General features: G+C 42.2%; 1 protein-coding gene across 4 annotated transcripts in view; it reads left to right on the top strand.

Moving 5' to 3' along the window:
* tln1 (talin 1) overlaps positions 1 to 19,719 on the top strand; it is a 94,093-nt gene that overhangs the window by 60,190 nt on the left and 14,184 nt on the right. For all 4 annotated transcript variants that reach the window (XM_086135941.1, XM_086135944.1, XM_086135945.1 and 1 more), the window contains 13 exons: positions 244 to 425; positions 2,355 to 2,487; positions 2,686 to 2,787; positions 2,908 to 3,078; positions 4,676 to 4,924; positions 6,245 to 6,364; positions 6,483 to 6,629; positions 7,645 to 7,811; positions 14,546 to 14,729; positions 14,859 to 14,984; positions 17,003 to 17,119; positions 17,630 to 17,815; positions 18,092 to 18,199. In XM_086135941.1, the coding sequence (XP_085992067.1) occupies positions 244 to 425; positions 2,355 to 2,487; positions 2,686 to 2,787; positions 2,908 to 3,078; positions 4,676 to 4,924; positions 6,245 to 6,364; positions 6,483 to 6,629; positions 7,645 to 7,811; positions 14,546 to 14,729; positions 14,859 to 14,984; positions 17,003 to 17,119; positions 17,630 to 17,815; positions 18,092 to 18,199 (1,992 nt within the window). The remainder of the gene's footprint in view (positions 1 to 243; positions 426 to 2,354; positions 2,488 to 2,685; positions 2,788 to 2,907; positions 3,079 to 4,675; positions 4,925 to 6,244; positions 6,365 to 6,482; positions 6,630 to 7,644; positions 7,812 to 14,545; positions 14,730 to 14,858; positions 14,985 to 17,002; positions 17,120 to 17,629; positions 17,816 to 18,091; positions 18,200 to 19,719) is intronic.

The raw sequence follows: 19,719 nt of genomic DNA on the forward strand, positions 1-19,719 counted from the left end.
CTATGTGCCTTATAATGCAGTGCACCCTTCCTATGAAAAGAGTTTTAAAATAGGACATTCATTGAAGATGCACTTTATAATCCAAAGTGTTTTATAGTGCAGAAAATGCGGTCCATTTTGGTCTTTCGAAACGAAATTCCTCATCCTGATGTTGAGCTGGAAATGTCTGGGAGACCATGCTTTATACCAAATTGCCAGAAGCACCAGAGTTAACATCCTTGACTTCATGTTGTCTCGACTTAGGGTCACGCTGCCATGGAGCCCATTGTAGCAGCAGCAAAGACGATGTTGGAAAGTTCCACTGGGCTCATCCAGACTGCGCGTTCCTTGGCCGTCAACCCCAAAGACCCGCCCAAGTGGTCTGTGCTTGCCGGACACTCAAGAACTGTATCTGACTCCATCAAGAAACTCATCACCAACATGAGGTATAATCTCACACGAATGGTTCAGATCTTACCATTTTTGATACTTGAACAAATGTACTTCCCTATCAAAGATCAGATAAAGTATTATTATTATTATTTATACCCTTGCCAAAAAAAAATAAAATAAAAATGGATCATTACTGACTTAAACTGAACTGGGCTGCTGAATGCTTTATAAGTTCGACAATGACCAACAGTGACATTTAGCAGTCAGGAGCTTCAATCAATATTACTCATCAGTTCTCCTTCCAGCAGCGACAGGAGGTCTCCTTCTATATTTGGAGGAAGATGGGAGTGTTTTGTTTTTGTCCCCCTGGGCAACAACTGTGGCAGCTTTACAATGCTGTCGGCTCAATGTTTTTTCTTTTTGTTACTGTGTGTGATTCTTTTTTTTTTTTTGGCCTGTATATTTTTACCATGTACATCAGATTATTTTGCGATTTCCTTCTCCAAAATTGATTACATTATTATTACTTCACTGTTTGGCTGTCTGGCCTGTTTCACAGTGGTGGGAAAAAATGTTCCTAATTTCTTTTTTTGGTGGGGGAATGGTGGGGTGGGCTTCTATTTAGCACACTTATGTGTTTCATCTCATCAGACTAATTTGATATTGCACAAAGACATACCAAGAAAATGCAGTTTTTAAATGATGATTCATTAATAGATGTTTTAAATTATGTGGGAATGCAATCCAAACCTTTCTGGACCTATGTGGAAAAAGGATTTGCCTCTGGACATAGCTGATTGTGCCATCCATGGCAGCAATAACTGCCGTCAAACTTTTGCAATAACCAGTGGTGAGTCTTTTGCATTGCTGTGGAGGAATTTTCTCTGACTCTTCTTTGCGGAATATTTTGAAATCAGTCATATGGAAGGGTTTTTGAAAATGAACTGCCCGTTCAGGGTCGTACCACATCATGCCCATTGGATTCAAGCGCACGGACTTGGCCACTCCATCTATTGATCTATATATCCATCCATCCATCCATTTTAATCTGCTTATCCAGTGTTGGGTCGCGGGGGCAGAAACTTCAGCAGGGAAACCCAGATTTCCCAATCCGCAGCCATTTTGTCCAATTTGCTAGCTTGTCTTAGCCAGTCAGGTGCTCTTGCTAATAGGTTTTGGTGCTGTGGTCCTGCCGCATAACCCATGAGCGCTTAAACTTGAGGGTTATGAATGTATGGCCAGATGTTGGCCTACAAGATTTTCTAGTATTGTTCAGTTTGTCACAGCAAGCAGCAAAATCGGGCCAAAATCCACCACATTTGACCGCTAGCATGATATTGTTGTTGATGTCGTTCTTTTTTTTCTTTTTTCTTTTTTTTTTTTTTTAAGTAAAATGCTATATTGTTCTTTTGTTTGTTTTTTTCCTTAAGTCTTCGTGGAATAGGTTTTTTGACAAACGTGCGGAGAACAATTTTTGCCCAGTGGCTTTGTTACGGTTAAGTCATGAACACTGACCTGAGGTCCGTGAGGTCTGCAGTTCTTTTGATGGTGTTCTATCTTTTTTAAACTTCCTATATAAGTTATCCATTTGTGGACAAATGCCTCTGAGCGTAGTTTGCTGAAGTCCCAAAGCCTTGGAAATGGCTTTGTAACTTCTTCCAGACTGATAGATTTCAATCATTTTGTATTTCATTTGTGCTTGATTTTCTTGTGATCTTCTGGCAAGATGCATGCTCGACATCTTTCTTGATTCCGCTAACTCATTTTGGTAGTAATCAAGCCCCAGGGTGTGGCCAGAACCTTTATGAAAACTGTCTGAACTTATTAACAAGGGTGTCTCAGACAGGTCTCTTCAGGCATCTTTTAAATATTAATGAGAGCATAAAATGACTGAACATTCATGGGAAGGCGACTTTTTGCTCCAGACTGACTACACTCTATTCTCTTCTATTCGGCCAAATGTTTTAATTGATTCTCTACAGAGAAAAGGCTCCTGGCCAGAGGGAGTGTGATGATGCTATCGAGGTTCTGAATGGCTGCATCCGTGAGGTTGACCATGCTTCTCTTGCTGCCATCAGCCAGCAATTAACACCCCGCGAAGATATCTCTATGGAGGTAAACACAAACAGTACCTTGTCTGTGGATTACATTCTCTTGTTAATGCAGTTACAAAGTAAAATGTAAGATGAAATTTTGTTAAAGTGACAATATTTTTGTAGGTCTGTTTCTATTATTCAATTCCATTTACAGGCTATTGCCACTGCCATGGTGGTTGATGATCATAAACTCCATGTCTGTGCTGTGTGTTTACAGGCCCTTCATGAGCAGATGGCTGCCTCAGTTCATGAGATTAGCAATTTGATTGAACCAGTTGCTGTGGCTGCCCGCTCTGAGGCCTCCCAATTGGGCCACAAGGTAGGAGAACAGATCTCTACTCAAGCTCACTTTTTTTTTTTTTTTGTGACTTATTATCATTATAGGTCTATCCTGTTGTGATATTCCAAAAGCGTTTGAATCTCGTTGCTCACTTGACAGGTTTCTCAAATGGTCAGCTACTTTGAGCCTCTCATAATGGCAGCTATCGGCACGGCGTCGAAGATACTTAGCAGCCAGCAGCAGATGGCTGTCTTAGACCAAACTAAAACTCTTACAGAGTCAGCCCTACAGATGCTCTACACTGCCAAGGAAGCTGGAGGAAACCCCAAGGTACTTTTCCACCCCCGTCATTAACAGCTGTGAATGTGGTGTCATACATTGTTCAAAACGTCACTGCTTTTTAATAGATGGAGGATAAATCAATCAAATCGAAAAATAAACCCAGTGCTGGTGCTCAGTGCTTACTTACATTTCAAAACATGTATGACCTTAAACTTTCTCCGTTGTTATGACCGTAAGAGGGGGCCATTATATATTCTTTGCACCTATTAGCGCCTCTCAGGAACACAACATGCAGAGCATCATGACTGAACTCAACAAGTTAGTCGGCGACTGACCTTTGCAATCTTGGCAACTCGCCACAGAGGGAAAGAAAGGCGAGGCCTTTTGTTCGGATCAGGATACGGCGCTTTGAGCTGCCACATAAATTATTTTATGGAACCACAAACATGCATGTCTGCCAGTAAAAAAAAGCGGTGTGAATGTATAACAATATGAAGAGAGGAAATTGGTACGAACAAAGGAGACAGTGTGGATATTAAAGCTGCTGTGGACGATCCCCATTCATTGATTGCATTTTCGAGCACAGACTCCCCACGCTTCGCTTTGGCCACAGTCACATATGATTATTATATATCCATAATGCTTGACTGTATCCTCCTTGGCACCCGGCCATGTAATTTTTGTTGTAAGAGGTCATGGGATAGAACATGCCATTTTGGATTGGCTGTTACATCTGCAACCTTGCAACGTTGTTCACCTGTGATTCAAATTATGAATCGCAGCAAAACTAGTTGTCCAATTTTAGCAGAAAACTCTTTGAATTCCGCATGCACCGCATTGGAACCCCTTTTCACGATGTGTTAAGGCTTTTGGCACAGATTTCAATGTACCGGTAAGTGGAGCAACATATTAACTCGATAGTGAAATCCAGTTTCTTTCATTTGCATATTTGAATCAAGGTCACGGTTTTTCTTTCTTACGTCTTTGATAACATTTTACGTGCTTGCATCTCGACCTGGTTGGACCATTATGTAATAGTTCGCTAAATGCTAAATGGGCTGTCATTTATATAGCGCTTTTCTTACCTACATTGTTATCACATTCTACTACCACGCAGCATCAGGGCGTTCGGTATCTTGTTCAAGAACACTTTGACGTGGTCGCAATGGCTGGGGATCGAACCACCAACAACGGGGTTGGGAAATGACTGAGCCGTGCTGCCCCGTTCTAAAGCTCCTTCTGGTCTTGCTCTTATACTACCTGAACATAAAAATCTGGTGGTTGCCAGGTCACCTTTAAAACACAGGCTCTCGAAATGTGGAACCAAATGCCCAAAAGATAACATGCCCACTTCGGCATGTTTTCATATACAGTAATTGCTTGAAACCCACTTGGTCTCATTGGTATTGGCCCTGACAATGCAGAGTTGCAAGCTTTGTATTTTATTCATGTATTTTCTTTCAAATTTTAAAATTAGAATCTTTATTGTCAGCTTTGGTCTGGTCCATTTTTATTGGTTTCATGCTGTTTTATTGTTTTGTATCTTCTGTTAGTTTGTTTTATATTCTGTTTTTCAATTTATTGTACGGCACTTCTGTCATTATTAAACGTGCTCTATCAATACAAACGTGGATTCTTTTTTCAGGCAGCCCACATGCAGGAGGCTCTGGAGGAGTCAGTGCAGATGATGAAGGAAGCAGTAGATGATTTGGGGGCCACGCTGGCCGAAGCAGCCAGTGCGGCAGGTGCTGTGGGTGGCATGGTGGACTCCATCAACGACGCCATCAATAAGATGGAAGATGCCCCCACGCTTGAGCCTGAGGGCACCTTTGTGGACTACCAGACTACAATGGTTAAGACGGCCAAGGCTATTGCTGTCACTGTGCAGGAGATGGTAAGACTATTTCGGGTAGATGTAACTGATAGCGTGTTACTTAAAAGGGAAGCTCCATTCTGTCTCTCTTTCAATTGACCTGTGAACACTGATTGGCATGCTGCAGAACTGCCAACTACTGTGTACTGGCGGGTGAGCTGAGGTAGTGTAGATAATAATGTTCTGTATGTCATCATGCTCTTTCTGCCTCAGTTACTATTTCCTGCGTAAATACAGTATTTTATTTTGAAAATGTGTTTTAACTACAACTTTGTACTAGGTGAGTATGGGTGGAGAATTCTTCAACATAAAAAACAGTATGTGTTGTGAAGGGTTTTAAAGGGTAGAAGGGGAAATGAAACTTTAATATTACCCACTAGGTAGAGTAACTACACTCTAATTGTTTTCATACAGTGGTACCTCTACTTACGAACGTCTCTTTATATGAAATTTTCAAGTTACGAAATGTCTCAACAAGAAAATATTGCCTTTTGTTATGAAAGAAATTTCAAAATACGAAAGGTAAAAATACAGTCTGGGCTGCTACTTGCAGTGCAGAGTTTCCTGAATGCAACATAGCTGTTCTGCCATTGGCTATTACCGAGCATCATCCTGGCATCCCATTGGCTAAGAGGGACCTCTACCCTATGTGTGTAGATACAGGGATATGTGTCCATGGAGCATCCTCGTCATTCGCCCCTCGGGCCATGAGGTCTTCCGATAGATTTACGTAAATGTGAATCACCCAGAAAGTGTTCACCAGTCGGAAGATCGCTCGCTATGCTGATGTTTGCCTTGGACATTTTCGAAGGATATTTAAAAGCTGACAAAAGCCAACGTCCTTGGATCAGTTCTTTACAAAACGCCAGGCAAAAACCCCTTCTGAGAGAGAACATGAACAAAAGAAGGCAAAAAACATTCAGGATGCAGTTAAAAGTTAAATGCCCTTTATTTTTATTTTTTCTTTTTTGTTTTTTACATTATGCGCAACTCTCATTTATTGTGCAATACTGTAATCTAATTGTAACATGTATTTGTTACATATGTTGATGTGTTTTTATGCTTTAGAAAACATTTATGTCAGAATTTTGGGGTTGCGGGGGGAACGGATTAGGGCATTTACATGGAAAATGTGTCTCTACTTACAACATTTTCTTGTTAAGAAATTTCTTCCAGAAACAATTAATTTCGAAAGTAGAGGTACCACTGCATTTATGAGAAAATCAATATGTAATTCTCAACTAATTGTGTACTATCATTGTTCATGTTGTTTACGTAACATTCAAACTAGGTTGTTCTATGTCGCTACACCTACATAAATCCTCTTTTTTTATTTTTTAGGTGACCAAGTCAAACACAAACCCTGATGACCTTGGTGGACTGGCCAATCAGCTGACAAATGAGTTTGGTAATCTGGCAAATGAGGCCAAATATGCAGCTGTAACTGCAGAAAATGATGAGGTATATTCAGATGATTAGCCAAAACCTCAATCTTATTAATATAGATGTTGCCTTTTATAATCTCATCTGTAGTGCTTTTTGTGCAGTGGTTGAGCAGTTTTCACTCTGTTTCTTCCAGATCGGTTCTCATATCAAGAAGCAGGTGGGTGAACTGGGTTTCAGCTGCACCGGTCTGGTGACCAAAGCTGGAGCTCTGCAGTGCAGCCCCAATGATTCATTCACCAAGAAGGAACTGATTGAAAGTGCTCGTAAAGTCTCAGAGAAGGTCAGTTTTGCTTGTACTTGTTTTCTGGTCAAGGTCAAATACATTTTTACAACAGAATAAATAAAAATGACACAGATGGATTTGTGTTTATTAAGTGTAACTCTTACTTAGTCGAACTAAAAACTTGTAAAATACATGTCCTTGTGCCCAAACTTACTCAGCTGCACCTGCAAAATGATACGCGAAACCAAAAATGTTCCGACGGCTGTATCTGTACTTACCGCAATTCCACTAAACACGAACCAGAGGCAGGGGACTCGAGTCATATGACATGGTCCGAGTCACAAATTTTAGGACCTGGGACTTCCGTGGTCAAATCTTAGAAAACACCAAACCTGACTTTAACTTGCAAAGCATGACTTTCCGCTTTACCTTTGACAATTAATCATCATTATGCAGTACATACACAATCCATTTTTATTTATATCGCACTTTTACAACAGCTGCAGCTGAAACAAAGCACTATATACAGTTCAGATAGTACAACTAATATTAATCTCAGGGTACATGAACGACCTACAATCACTAAAAACACTTAATATTGAGGCCCTTACCTGCTAACGCACGCACACCTTGTGAATCAAGTCAATTTGTTTAGGAACTCAAATGTGTTACATTCCGCTTCATCTGGTGATTAGCGTGGGTCTTAAACATTGTGACCAAAATGTGCCTAATTGAAATTGAACTGCACTAATAAAGTAACCATCAGAGGGTACTGGAACCGAACAAATGGAAAACAATCTGTCCCTTTGAGCAGAAGTGCTACTTTTAATATTGCGACATGACGACGACTCCATCGTGGCAATTTTGATATCACAATGCTGTGACATTGCTGCTATCGTTACATCCCTAAATAGCCATGGCATTTGTAACATAACATAGGTTCACCTATAAAAGTTCCAATGCGTTTTAGGCTAACCTGAAATTTCAACTGAATAGCGGATTATGTTTTGCTTTTTGTATGTCGTGTTAATCAGATTCCTGTTCCGGTCCTAATAAATTGGTCTTCGTATAGGTGTCGCATGTGCTGGCAGCTCTCCAGGCAGGTAACCGTGGCACCCAGGCCTGCATCACAGCAGCCAGCGCTGTGTCTGGAATCATCGCCGACCTTGACACCACCATCATGTTTGCCACTGCTGGGACACTAAACAGAGAGAATGCAGAGACCTTTGCAGACCACAGGTATGTCTCATGACAGAGATATTAATCAGCACTGAAATTCAATTATGAGTAAGTTAGAGTAAACTAGAACAAGGAATTTTGAATGGGGCTGCTAACTGTTGCAAGTCGAAAAGGTGCATTTGGAAAACATTTTACATTGCGCCCTGTTGTCAGGTACCATTAACCCTTTCAGGGACAGTGGTTACTACAGTGGACAGCTTATCATGTGATCAGGTTACAGGAAGCATGAAAGGGTTAAGGAAAGGATGAAATGCTAACAGTGGTTAAGCTAACATGCGCAGTAGCAATATAGCAATTTAAGCCGAGAAGGCACAAGGGAAGACAGGCTTATCTATGAACATTTTTATTCTGCCCTGTGATCAAGTAGTATTTTGAAGGAAATTTGCTGAAATGCTAACAGTTGGAATGCTAACAGATAGTCAGATGTCTCTCTGTGCACAGAAAGCCTACGGGCAAAGCCATAAGGTATTTACCGTATTTTCACGCCTGTAAGGCACCATTAAGAGTCTTAAATTTTCTCTAAAATGGACAGGACGCCTTATAAAGCGGAGCGTCTAGTGTATGCGCCGAGTTCCAAAGCCTGACTGAGAGCACCTCTGGCCGACACGCTGTTTATATAGAGAAAAGGCGGACGTGAGTGACGACAGGCATGCGGAAGTCTGCTAATGAGTGAAGGGTGGGCGTGTAAGAGGACGCTAAAGGCACGTCCCTAGCAGGTACCAGTCGCCAATGAGTGAAGGGTAGGCGTGTAAGAGGACGCTAAAGGCACGCCCCTAGCAGGTACCAGTCGCATGAGTACATTGTAAAATGGCTAAATAACGTACAACCGAACTCAGTTTTGCTTCCGTTGCCTTTTTAAAAACGTGTTTTTAGCGTGCGTGCATGCATGCCGTATGTTTAAGCTGGCGTATGTTTTAACATGCCTGGCTCCGCCCAATAATACAGTGCGTTTTGTGTATGTGTCAAATACAGAAATAGCACCCGTTACTGAGACTGCGCCCAACAATACGGTGCGCCGAATGGTCGTGAAAATACGATACTTAACCCGGGAGTTGGCAACACGCGGCTCTCGAGCCGCATGCGGCTCTTAAGTGCCCCGCAGTAGCTCCCTAGAGCTTGTTTGACAATGGAAAAAGATGGGAGGGAAATGCATTTTTATGTTTTAATTCGGTTTCTGTCAGAGGACAAACATTAGTAACATTTTCCGATGCTGTAAAAATGTGTCGAATAAATATTAAATGTGAACATTTCGTCAATGAATATTTGCATCATAGCCTGCGACACACGTCTCTCTTAGCAGGGCAGGATGTCAGTCAGGGGGCTGTTGTTTAAAAAAAAAAATGCCTTTCATGTACAATTCACCGAGGATACTTGCTAAGAATTGAAATCTGGGCGGCCAAGAGAAGCAATTTTAAACGGTGCACTTGAGCTACGATAGTTAGCACGCTACGAAAGTGCGTCCCGTGCCTCGTTCATCTTAGCGGCCGTCATGGCTGTTGCTCATTACGGCATGCGTGTGTAAGTGTGTGCGTATGCGCGCATGTACGATAACGGGTCGATCGCGGGAGGTTGGTTGTTCGAAAAGTAGATCTTCCATCAAAAAAGTTTGGGCACCCCCTCCTCTACAGGATGAACTGCAGTGGAAAAGAAAAACGTTTAATCATGAATGCTCGTTGTGTATTTGTAGCCAACTTAGTCATGTTGATAGCAGGCTAATGTAGCTCCTATAGATACATACAGCATGTGTTGCCTTCATTGTAAGGCTTTTTATTTTTTGCGCCTCCAGACATATTTGTTTTTTGTTTATTTTGGTCCAATACGGCTCTTTCAACATTTGGGGTTGCCGACCCCTGATTTAACCTAATGAGACAGTGACAGGTGTCTGTTGTTAAACGGCTGGTTAAGTTTACAAAACCCCAAAAGGAGTTTCTATTTAATTATTTGCTTGTTTTAACAATTCTGCTTGGCAAAAAAAAAAAAATCATAGACTGTTTAAATTGTGCCACGTTTTGGAAAGAACATTCCTTTGTGCAATGAGCGTTGTGTCCACAAAAAAAAAAAAAAAAGTCAAACTTCCCTGCCTATGCCAGACAACGTATTTTTCTGTTGCTCTTGATTTGTTGTTTTGTGACTCCTGGGTTGGATTGTCTGCCATTGGCTGGCAACCAGTTCAGGGTGTACCCCGCCTACTGCCCGAAGACAGCTGGGATAGGCTCCAGCACACCCACGACTTTTGTGAGGATAATCGGATTACAAAAGGATTTATGGGTTGGATTGTAAACATTTCATGAAACAAGACATATTGGCTAATTATTCATTCGACAATTAGGAGTCGCAGTAGTGTGTTGAAGTATCATACACAGCCCCAACGGCCCGGCACCTCCTCATCCTGGTCACACATTGCTGTGCGGTGGTAGCCCATTCTTCGGCCGGCATTTGTAGCAAGTCAGCCAACATGTTTGTGTTGGTCACGAACAGTACACCCAAACTAATCCCACGAGTGTTCACTGGGCTTAGATCACAACAGCTGGCGGGTCATTCCTTCCTACTCCCCACTCACAAATTGTGGAGGTAGTCTCTGATAAAACCCGCTGTGTGGGGTCAAGCATTGTCATCTTGGAGGATAAAGGTCAGTTCCAGACTGTGGCGATATAGAATTGGCACTGGTTGTTGAATCTGATCTTGATAGCTTTCTGCATTGAGATTGCCTCCAATGAGGACAAGAATTGTTTTTCCAGTGAGGGAGTTGCCACCCCACACCATCGCACGGCCTTCCCCATAAGCTTTTACACTATCGGTACAGCAATCAGCATCGTGTTCTTGGTGTCTTCTCCAGACTTCGACCCGACGATCCAACTGTTGCAAGCATTTATTGGACTGATTGCTGAACATAACATGCTCATGCAAATCTGTAGAAGACAGCCCAAGTGCCGAGAGGGTTAGGAAACCATCTCTGACATCGCTGGGATCACCCATCATACAGACTTAGCCTTGAGTTTGGAGATGATACTAGGGCTCACACCAAACAGTTTTGCAACTAGGTTCATCGGAACACAGGCACATTATACAGATCAGTCAAATGCAGAGTTTGTAGCAAAGAAATGCTCATGCTGAGAAGCTCCAAACGAGAGTCCATGGCAACAGCTAAATAAACTGTTGGGCATTTGCAAGTACTTGGCAAATTATGAATGGCCATATGCTGTACGTAGCTGTGCTGCCCATCCCTGAAATGCATATTTCTTACCCTTGTTCAAAAGGGAAATGAACAAGCTTTCCAACAGTATAAGATTTATTACCAAGAAATAACACTTGATCATGCTGAAGCACACGTTAGTGGCAGGGCATCCGCCACAGCAGGCCCATAATAAAGCAGGTAAAATGACAGCTTGATGAGAAATCTGAAAAAGCATTTTTTTGTTGCCATATGCAAATGTACTCTATTTTCACCCTTTCTGACTTGTTTTAATTGAACAGTTTGAGCAGGAATTTCACTTGCCACAATAGCTATTTCCGAGAGGATGACGCACACAAAGAGCTTCTCTTGTGTTAAAATAGCAAGAGCGGCATTATGTAGGATCATGTGTCATGAAAATGTGTCGAGCATTTGTCCTAGCTGCCACTCCTCCCAATTTAGAATGTTCAGTTAAAGTGCAAGTGGGCGGTTTTGATGTTTTTATTGAGGCACAGTGGTCATTGATTTGTTAATATATATCCTCTTTGCTTTTGTGGAGATCTATAAAGAATTCATGATCGTGTTGAGAAAACCGAAATGATCTGTTGGACTTGTGGTGAAACAGGAAAGTGTGAATTTAGTTTTCCGTGTTTATTCAGAAATTATATATATATATATATATATATATATACTGTATATATGTGTGTGTGTGTGTGTGTGTGTGTGTGTGTGTGTGTGTGTGTGTGTGTGTGTGTGTGTGTGTGTGTGTGTGTGTGTGTGTGTGTGTGTGTGTGCGTGTGTGTGTGTGTATATATATATATATTTTTTTTTTTTTCCCCCTCGTCTCACCCCCCCTCGGGTGGTGTCCGTCCCTCATTCAGCTCGGGTCCTCTACCAGAGGCCAGGAAGCTTGAGGGTTCTGCGCAGTATCCTTGCTGTTCCCAGCACTGCACATTTCTGGACTGAGATGTCCGATGTTGTTCCCGGGATCTGTTGCAACCACTCATCTAGTTTGGGGGTTACTGCCCCGAGTGCTCCGACCACCACAGGCACGACTGTCACCTTTGCCTTCCAGGCTCTCTCCAGCTCCTCTCTGAGCCCTTGGTATTTCTCGAGTTTCTCGTGTTCCTTCTTTCTGATGTTTCCATCACTTGGGACAGCTACATCCACTATATATATACCGTATTTTCACGACCATTCGACGCACCGTATGGTTGGGCGCAGTCTCATTAATGGGTGCTATTTCTGTATTTTACACATAGACAAAACGCACTGTATTATTGGGCGCAATTTTAAAGTGGTAAAACATACGCCAGCTTAAACATACGGCATGCATGCGCGCACGCTAAAAACACGTTAGCTTGTAGCATACGGTAGCATGCCAAGACATACAGATACAAGCTAAAAACACGTTTTTAAAAAGGCAACGAAGCAAAACGGAGCTCCGTTGTATTTTATTTAGCCATCGTACAATGTACTCACGTTTTTCGATCAATCATCACCCAGAAATCCATCAAAGTCCTCATCCTCTGCATCAGAATTGAACATTTGTGCAAGTACCGGTAATCCATCAAAAACGCCGTGTTCCCTCTCGTTGTCAGTCACTCTCATTACCATGTGGCTCCACAGAAATGATGCCGGCTTTGCCAAAAACTCGAACAACAGTGCAAGCAGACACGTTCGTCCAAGCAGCCACAATCCATTCGCAAATTGTGGCGTAACTCGCCCGGCGCTGCCTCTCACTCTTTGTAAAGTTGTGTTTGCCATCGATCATTCATTGTTCCCATGCCGCTCGCAACTTTACTTTGAACGCCCGGTTGATGCCGATGTCCAGCGGTTGGAGTTCTTTAGTCAAGCCTCCGGGAATAACGGCAAGCTCAGAGTTCATTTGCTTGACTTGGTTTTTCACCGCTGCTGTGAGATGGGCACGCATGCCAAAAGCATAACCGATGGCTTGAAGTTTGAACTGAGCTTCGTAGGCGTGTCTCTTTGTAGAATTTATTTTCGGGGGTTCTTAGAAACCAAAACCGAAGTTGTTTTGCAACAATGCACATAGCCACACTCTATACAGGTGTTGGTACCTGCTTGTAGCGTCGCTTTAGCGTCCACTTACACGCCCACCCTTCACTGATTGGCGGACTGCTTCCCCGCATGCCTGTCACTCACGTCTGCCTTTTCTCTCTCTTTCTCTCCATATATGTATATATACACGCCCACCCTTCACTGATTGGCCGACTTCTTTGCCGCATGCCTGTCCACAGTCACTTCCGCCTTTTCTCTATATAAACAGCGTGTCGGCTGTCAGTCAGGTTTTGGAACTCAGCGCATAGACAAGACGCTCCGCATCATAAGGCGTCCTGTCCATTTTGGAGAAAATTTTAGACTTTTAATGGCGCCTTATAGTCGTGAAAATACGGTATATATATATATATATATATATATATATATGAACCTCATGATGATCCCAGCATGCTCCATCTTAAGAATTCTGCCAAGGTAAAAGACAAACGCACATTCACATCCCCAGTTGTCAAAGGTTTAAAAGCATATATATATATATATATATATATAAACCAAATATTTTCTGCACTGTAAGGCGCTCTGGAGTATAAGGCACACTTTCAATGAATGGCCTATTTTAAAACTGTTTTCATATATAGGGCGCACTACATTATGAGGCACATAGAATAGAAGCTACAATAGTGGCCGCGGTTGCGCTATGAATCCACCAGATGGTGCTACGCTAAACATAATACAATACAATTCAGCTTTATTTATATTGAGCCTTCACAACCACTGCAACTGTAACAAAGCCATTAGAACTGGTCACAAACACGGACATGAAACATAAATACAAATGGCATTACAAAACAATGAATGAGAGATAAAAGTCATGAAGACAATTGATTCAACAAAAAGGCACACAAACCTTGTGAGATCACAAGCAGAAGGGGCTAAATATTCTTAGAAGTCTTGCTTGTCTCCTTCTTTCATTGAGTCAGTAGTTAACTATGCTTTTGGTATTATCTGTGTTTCATAATGGCTGCGCAGAGGTCACAAAGTAGTTGTCTGTTTGAGTGTGTGTTGGCAACTGCACATGTCAATTAGTGTCGGGCAGAACCCATTTTGGTTATAATTGGTTCCTGCTAATAATCACCACTTCATTGCATCGGAACGCTCACAGAGAAACAATTTAATGGGGAATATAAAGAGACTGTGTAACACCATACATAAGGCGCATCGGATTATAGGGCGCACTTACGGATTTTGAGAAGATTGACTTTATAGTGCGGAAAATTCAAATTCATCTTTGTAAAAACCTTTTAAAAGCATTTATCCTTATTCCCACAATGAAAATGTGATAGTTAGTGTCATGAACAGAAATAAATCAGTGGTTCCAGTATAACACTGTGCTCAAGGAACACTGTGAAAAATACATAGCAATATCAAAAACTCTCTTTGTCTGGTTTCTATGGCTCTTTCCCTTTCTCTCGCTCACTTTCTAAAAATGTGCTCAGTTTGTCTTTCACACCAGTGATTTTTTGGCTTCCCTATTTTACAGAGAATACATCTTGAAGACAGCCAAGGCTCTGGTGGAGGACACCAAGCTTTTAGTATCTGGTGCTGGAGCCAGTCAAGAAAAACTAGCCCAGGCTGCACAATCCTCTGTTTGCACCATTACCAAACTGGCTGATGTGGTCAAACTGGGAGCTGCCAGCCTTGGTTCTGAAGATCCAGAGACCCAGGTGCGTGGATGATCATTAAACTACGTTATGATCAAAGAAACTCACAACATAATGAAAATAAAAGACTATGAAATGTTAAAGAATGTAACTAGAGGAAAAAAAGCATTTTTGGGGGTGTTTATGCAACAGGTGGTCCTCATCAACGCAGTGAAAGATGTGGCCAAAGCCCTGGGCAACCTCATCAGCACCACCAAGGCTGCTGCAGGCAAACCTCATGATGATCCCAGCATGCTCCATCTTAAGAATTCTGCCAAGGTAAAAGACAAACGGACATTCACATCCCCAGTTGTCAAAGGTTTAAAAGCATGCCGTGCTACTCTCTTGTGACATTCATCCTCACACCCAAAGGCAACAGTGAAAGAAGAGAACTAAAACGGAGATGTCCACCCTCTCAGCATCAGACGGATGGATTGGATGGATAATTGTAAATTTTCATCTCACGTCTCGTAATTAGGAAACATCTATATCAATATGCAACACTTTATTTCGAGAAATCTCCTCAAGTGTTTACATTTTCAAATTCTTACATTACTAGAAAATCAAAATGTCCCATCACTGGTGAGCTCTTTTTAGAACAGACCCGCCGGCTACTCATGTGGGTCTCGAGGGCTACCTGGTGCCAGCGGGCACCACGTTGGTGACCCCTGATCCAAAGGCTGACTTTGAATCATTAACAAGAAGGAGTCATGCCTTACCAGTGATGCCAATAACAAGAACGCATTAATAAGTAATATGTTACTCTCCAATGTGTGCTTTTTTTCCTTAATGACTCATCTAATGGGGTTTTTTTTCTAGACAAGTCATCAGACTACATTTACTCAGAAGTCATAAAACATTGCTATATCATGATATTCAATCTCATTGACAAGAAGGTGAATTTCAGGTCCCTTTCACCAGCCAAGGCAGTTACAGGCAATCGCCTCTGGGTTGCAGCAGTTTGTGACTCTTGACAAATCTTCTGAACAACAAGCACATACTTTTCAGCCAATGAGGTCACTCACGCACGCACTGTGCCTGCAACAAAACTAATCGTTAACAAATAATAAAATACAGGAAGACGCCCTATTAGCCTTTAAAAGGCACTCAACAATTAACTCTACATTATTGAACGTGTAAGAAAGGGGAACTCTGGTATTTACTGCTTGAATATAGTGAGGCATTGTGGGAGTCTCGGGGAGTGATATCACGTATGCGCCATGTCACGTTTTCAACACATGTACTTCTCATCGTGTCAATACCATTGAAACATACTACAGCAATGGTGGCCAACCCACGGCTCGCGAGCCACATGCAGCTCTTTGGCTGGTTCAATGTGGCTCCCTGGCTTTCACACGGCAATTGTCGAAAACGCCTCGGCGATGGCGCTGCCATTCAAACAACGGTGCTTAATACACAAACGTACTACGTCAGCCTAACATCAATCCCCTTACTTGATTGACATAGGGGGCAACCAGTCAGATGACTGAATCACCGCTCACGCGCAGACAACGGCGCTAAGTGGTTAGCGCTAAGCTAGTCAGCAAATTACCTCTGTTTTTAAGGCAGGGGTGCCCAATATGTCAATCGCAATCGACCAAGAGCCAGCAGAGTGGTCCCAAGTCGACCGCAAGCCATGAGAGGAGGAAATGGGGGGGCGGGGGGGGGGGGGGGAATTGTGTGCTTGAGTCTTTAGCTCAGGCTGTTGCTCGTCGAGGCGTGCATGCATATATGTGTGTGTGTGTGTGTGTGTGTGTGTGTGTGTGTGTGTGTGTGTGTGTGAGTAAGGAGAGAGATTTGCATTTTCAAGCTGAAAATACAGCCAGTCCGGAAAGATTGTCAGTCTGTTTGGTTGCCTCTTCCACGAACACTTCCAATTCCTTCAATTCAAACTTCATTTTGGGCTTTTGGTGCTCTCCCATCTGTGACAACCATCAGACATGTCTAATACGCAAAACCATTTTTTTTTCTTTTCTTCGCAACTTTTACACCTGTTGTCAACAGCGCATGCAATCTGGTAGAGTGACCAATTATTGTCCGCTATCTGTAGATAATGCACAATACGAGCATGCAATCTACAGTATTAGAGTGAACATGTAATTTACTTATTTGGGACCTTAATACATTTCTCAGCCCGCAGTGCAGTCAACCTCAACCCAGAAAGAAGGTCGGTTGCCTCGCCTGGTAATGATGTGGTTCATTGGAATGAAATTAAAGAGATATTTGGTGACTTGCATTCATGAGCGCTATTTTCTTTCTGCCCTTTTAACCCATACGATGATCTTTGCCCACAACAGGTGATGGTGACTAATGTTACATCGCTCTTGAAAACGGTAAAGGCGGTTGAGGATGAAGCCACGAAGGGGACCAGAGCTTTGGAGGCCACCATTGAACACATCAGACAGGAACTGGCTGTTAGTACTGACACATTTTTTGTTTGTGCATCTGCCATCTTTTCCCTTAATTATATCCCACCAGGCACATTGGTCATTTTTTTTCTCTTTTAGCAGATACAGTTTTATCATGTGTTTGCAACAGAACTTGACAGATCAACATAGGCCGCACATTTTTATGTACATTACTTACGCTATGTATGCATGAAACAACTTGTGGTCGCTACCGTAGGGACCACAAGTTGTTTCACAAAACAAATAGAGGCCAATGACCATTCTGATCTTTCGCAAACATGCGTTCGCCTCACCAAGCGCTGGTTCAAACAAAGCTTCTTTGTCTTTTAGCGTACATTTTAATTGCAGTTTTTCGCAATGTCAGATGTTTTGTAGCCACATCCCAATTTCATATTCATGAAATATAGGAGGATTGGATTCATCGACATCATCCATGACTATGGATTTTTAATTTTATAGAATGTCCTTTTCAATGTCACATACTAATTGAAGCCATTTGTTCAATCAATGACACAGACATTCAGCAGCTCGGACCCACCAGCAACGACGACCACACCTGAGGAGTTCATTCGCATGACTAAAGGAATCACCATGGCGACGGCAAAGGCAGTGGCTGCAGGGAACTCTTGTCGCCAAGAAGACATCATTGCCACTGCTAACCTCAGCAGAAGGGCCATTGCTGACATGTTACACTCCTGCAAGGTAATTGGAAAACTCATATATACGCTGTTGATGATTTATAAAGTTAGCCAGTTTGTCTCTTGGGACAAGGCACCGATGAGTTGTCTTCTTAAACAATGGGTCTGTAAAATATTTTTCTTCTGTCATGTATGTAATGCATGTACACTCTTCACCCTTTCATGCACCCTGTAACCTGATAACATGATAAGCTGTCCCTGAAAGGGTTAATGACCTTTTATCTCTTGAATCTGAATTGTCACTCATTAAAATGTTGATTCTTTTCATTCGTCCTCTTAGCAAGCTGCCTACCATGCGGAGGTCAATAAAGAGGTCCGGATGAGAGCGCTGCGCTATGGAAACGAGTGTGCAACGGGATACCTGGGACTCCTGGAGCATGTACTAGTGGTAAGTTGTCATGGGAAACTCATGCCTTGATTCTGTTAGGATCAGAGGGAGAGATTTTTTTTAAAGACACATAGTTCCATGATCCATTGATTTCGGAATCTGAAATATGTTTTATTTTGAAAAATTACCGGATCCTCTGTTACATCCGTCAACAGTATGTCACTCTTGACGCAGGTCAAGGCGCGCTTCACGGTCACGTGATAGGTTAAAGCTAAAATGAAACCCAGGAGCAAGCAAAATGAGTAAAAAACAACCAAAAGTAGATTTGGGAAGTGGAAACGGCCCAGCCAGGAGACAGAAGAGGAGCCTACGACTTTCAAGAAAAACAAGGCTACATTTAATCGACAATATCAGGGGTCCTACTGAAAATGTGGATTAATTTCAACGGGTGATTCCCACACACCAAGCCCACTCTGCATAATATGCGGTGATAGTAAATCGTATTTTTCATGCAATTTGTATTTGCGCAGTGTCGTATTTTGAAGGCACGTTAAACCGTTACCATAGCAACCAGAGAGTGCTGCGGCCAGATAGGACATTCCTCGTGTCATGATTCGTGTTTATTATGATGTTTAGAAAATACCACAGGTGTCATGCAGGTCATATCATATTATTTTGTTGTATTTATCTGCCACACCTTAAAGGCCGGTCTCTGAAAATATTGTCCGACATTAAAACGGTCCGTGGGGCAAAAAAGGTTGGGGACCGCTACTCTCCAGATACATTGATTCCATTGACATCTTGTACATTTTCTTCGACAGTTCTCTGGTGTATGAATCACGTTTTTGTCAAAATCATCCCAGGGCTCAGAATTTATTTCACACATGACACAATTTTTGTCTTGCAGTAGGTCATTTGTTTAATAACGTCCTCTATTTCTCCCCCCCCCCCCCCCCCCACATTCTCTGCAAATGTTTTTTGAATTTAAACTTGTGGTTCATTGATATTTGTGCAAAGCCGGTGAGTATGCAACATGACTAATCAAACAAGTGTGAGTTGCATTGGTTGAAATCATCTTAGTTCATATCATAACATGTCTGTTAACGGCGTGTTTTCTTGATGTCAGGCTTTTCCTGATTTTGGATGTGAAAGTTGAACGGAACGAATATTAGAAGGGATGCGTGTTAGGGAAATTATACTAAGAAAAAGTCATCCTTGACGTTGTGAGGTCTTACACTTTGTATCCCTTATGTGACCCGCCGTAGCAAGATGAGTTGGAATTCGATCGTGTAAATTCCGAGATACAAGGCAATAATAATAAAAACACACGCATGGAAGTCACAACTTTGACCCTCCTATAGGCATGCGACACAAAGGTGGCGTTTCGTACCTACCCGTTCATATTTGTGATAACAATGTTATGACTAGCGTAGCGCAATGGTTGATATAGAATAGGGAAGCTGCAATCATGCTCTTTTTAACGATGCCAAAATATAATTTTTTAACTCTGGGTCAGTGTTACTCATTTATCTGTGGCAGGTCACTTATGTTTACATGAGCACATTAATTAAAAGTCACTG

This window comes from Hippocampus guttulatus, chromosome 17 (assembly GCF_054856545.1).
Source record: "Hippocampus guttulatus isolate MCC_2025c chromosome 17, RoL_Hgut_1.0, whole genome shotgun sequence".
Taxonomy (NCBI): Eukaryota; Metazoa; Chordata; class Actinopteri; order Syngnathiformes; family Syngnathidae; genus Hippocampus; species Hippocampus guttulatus.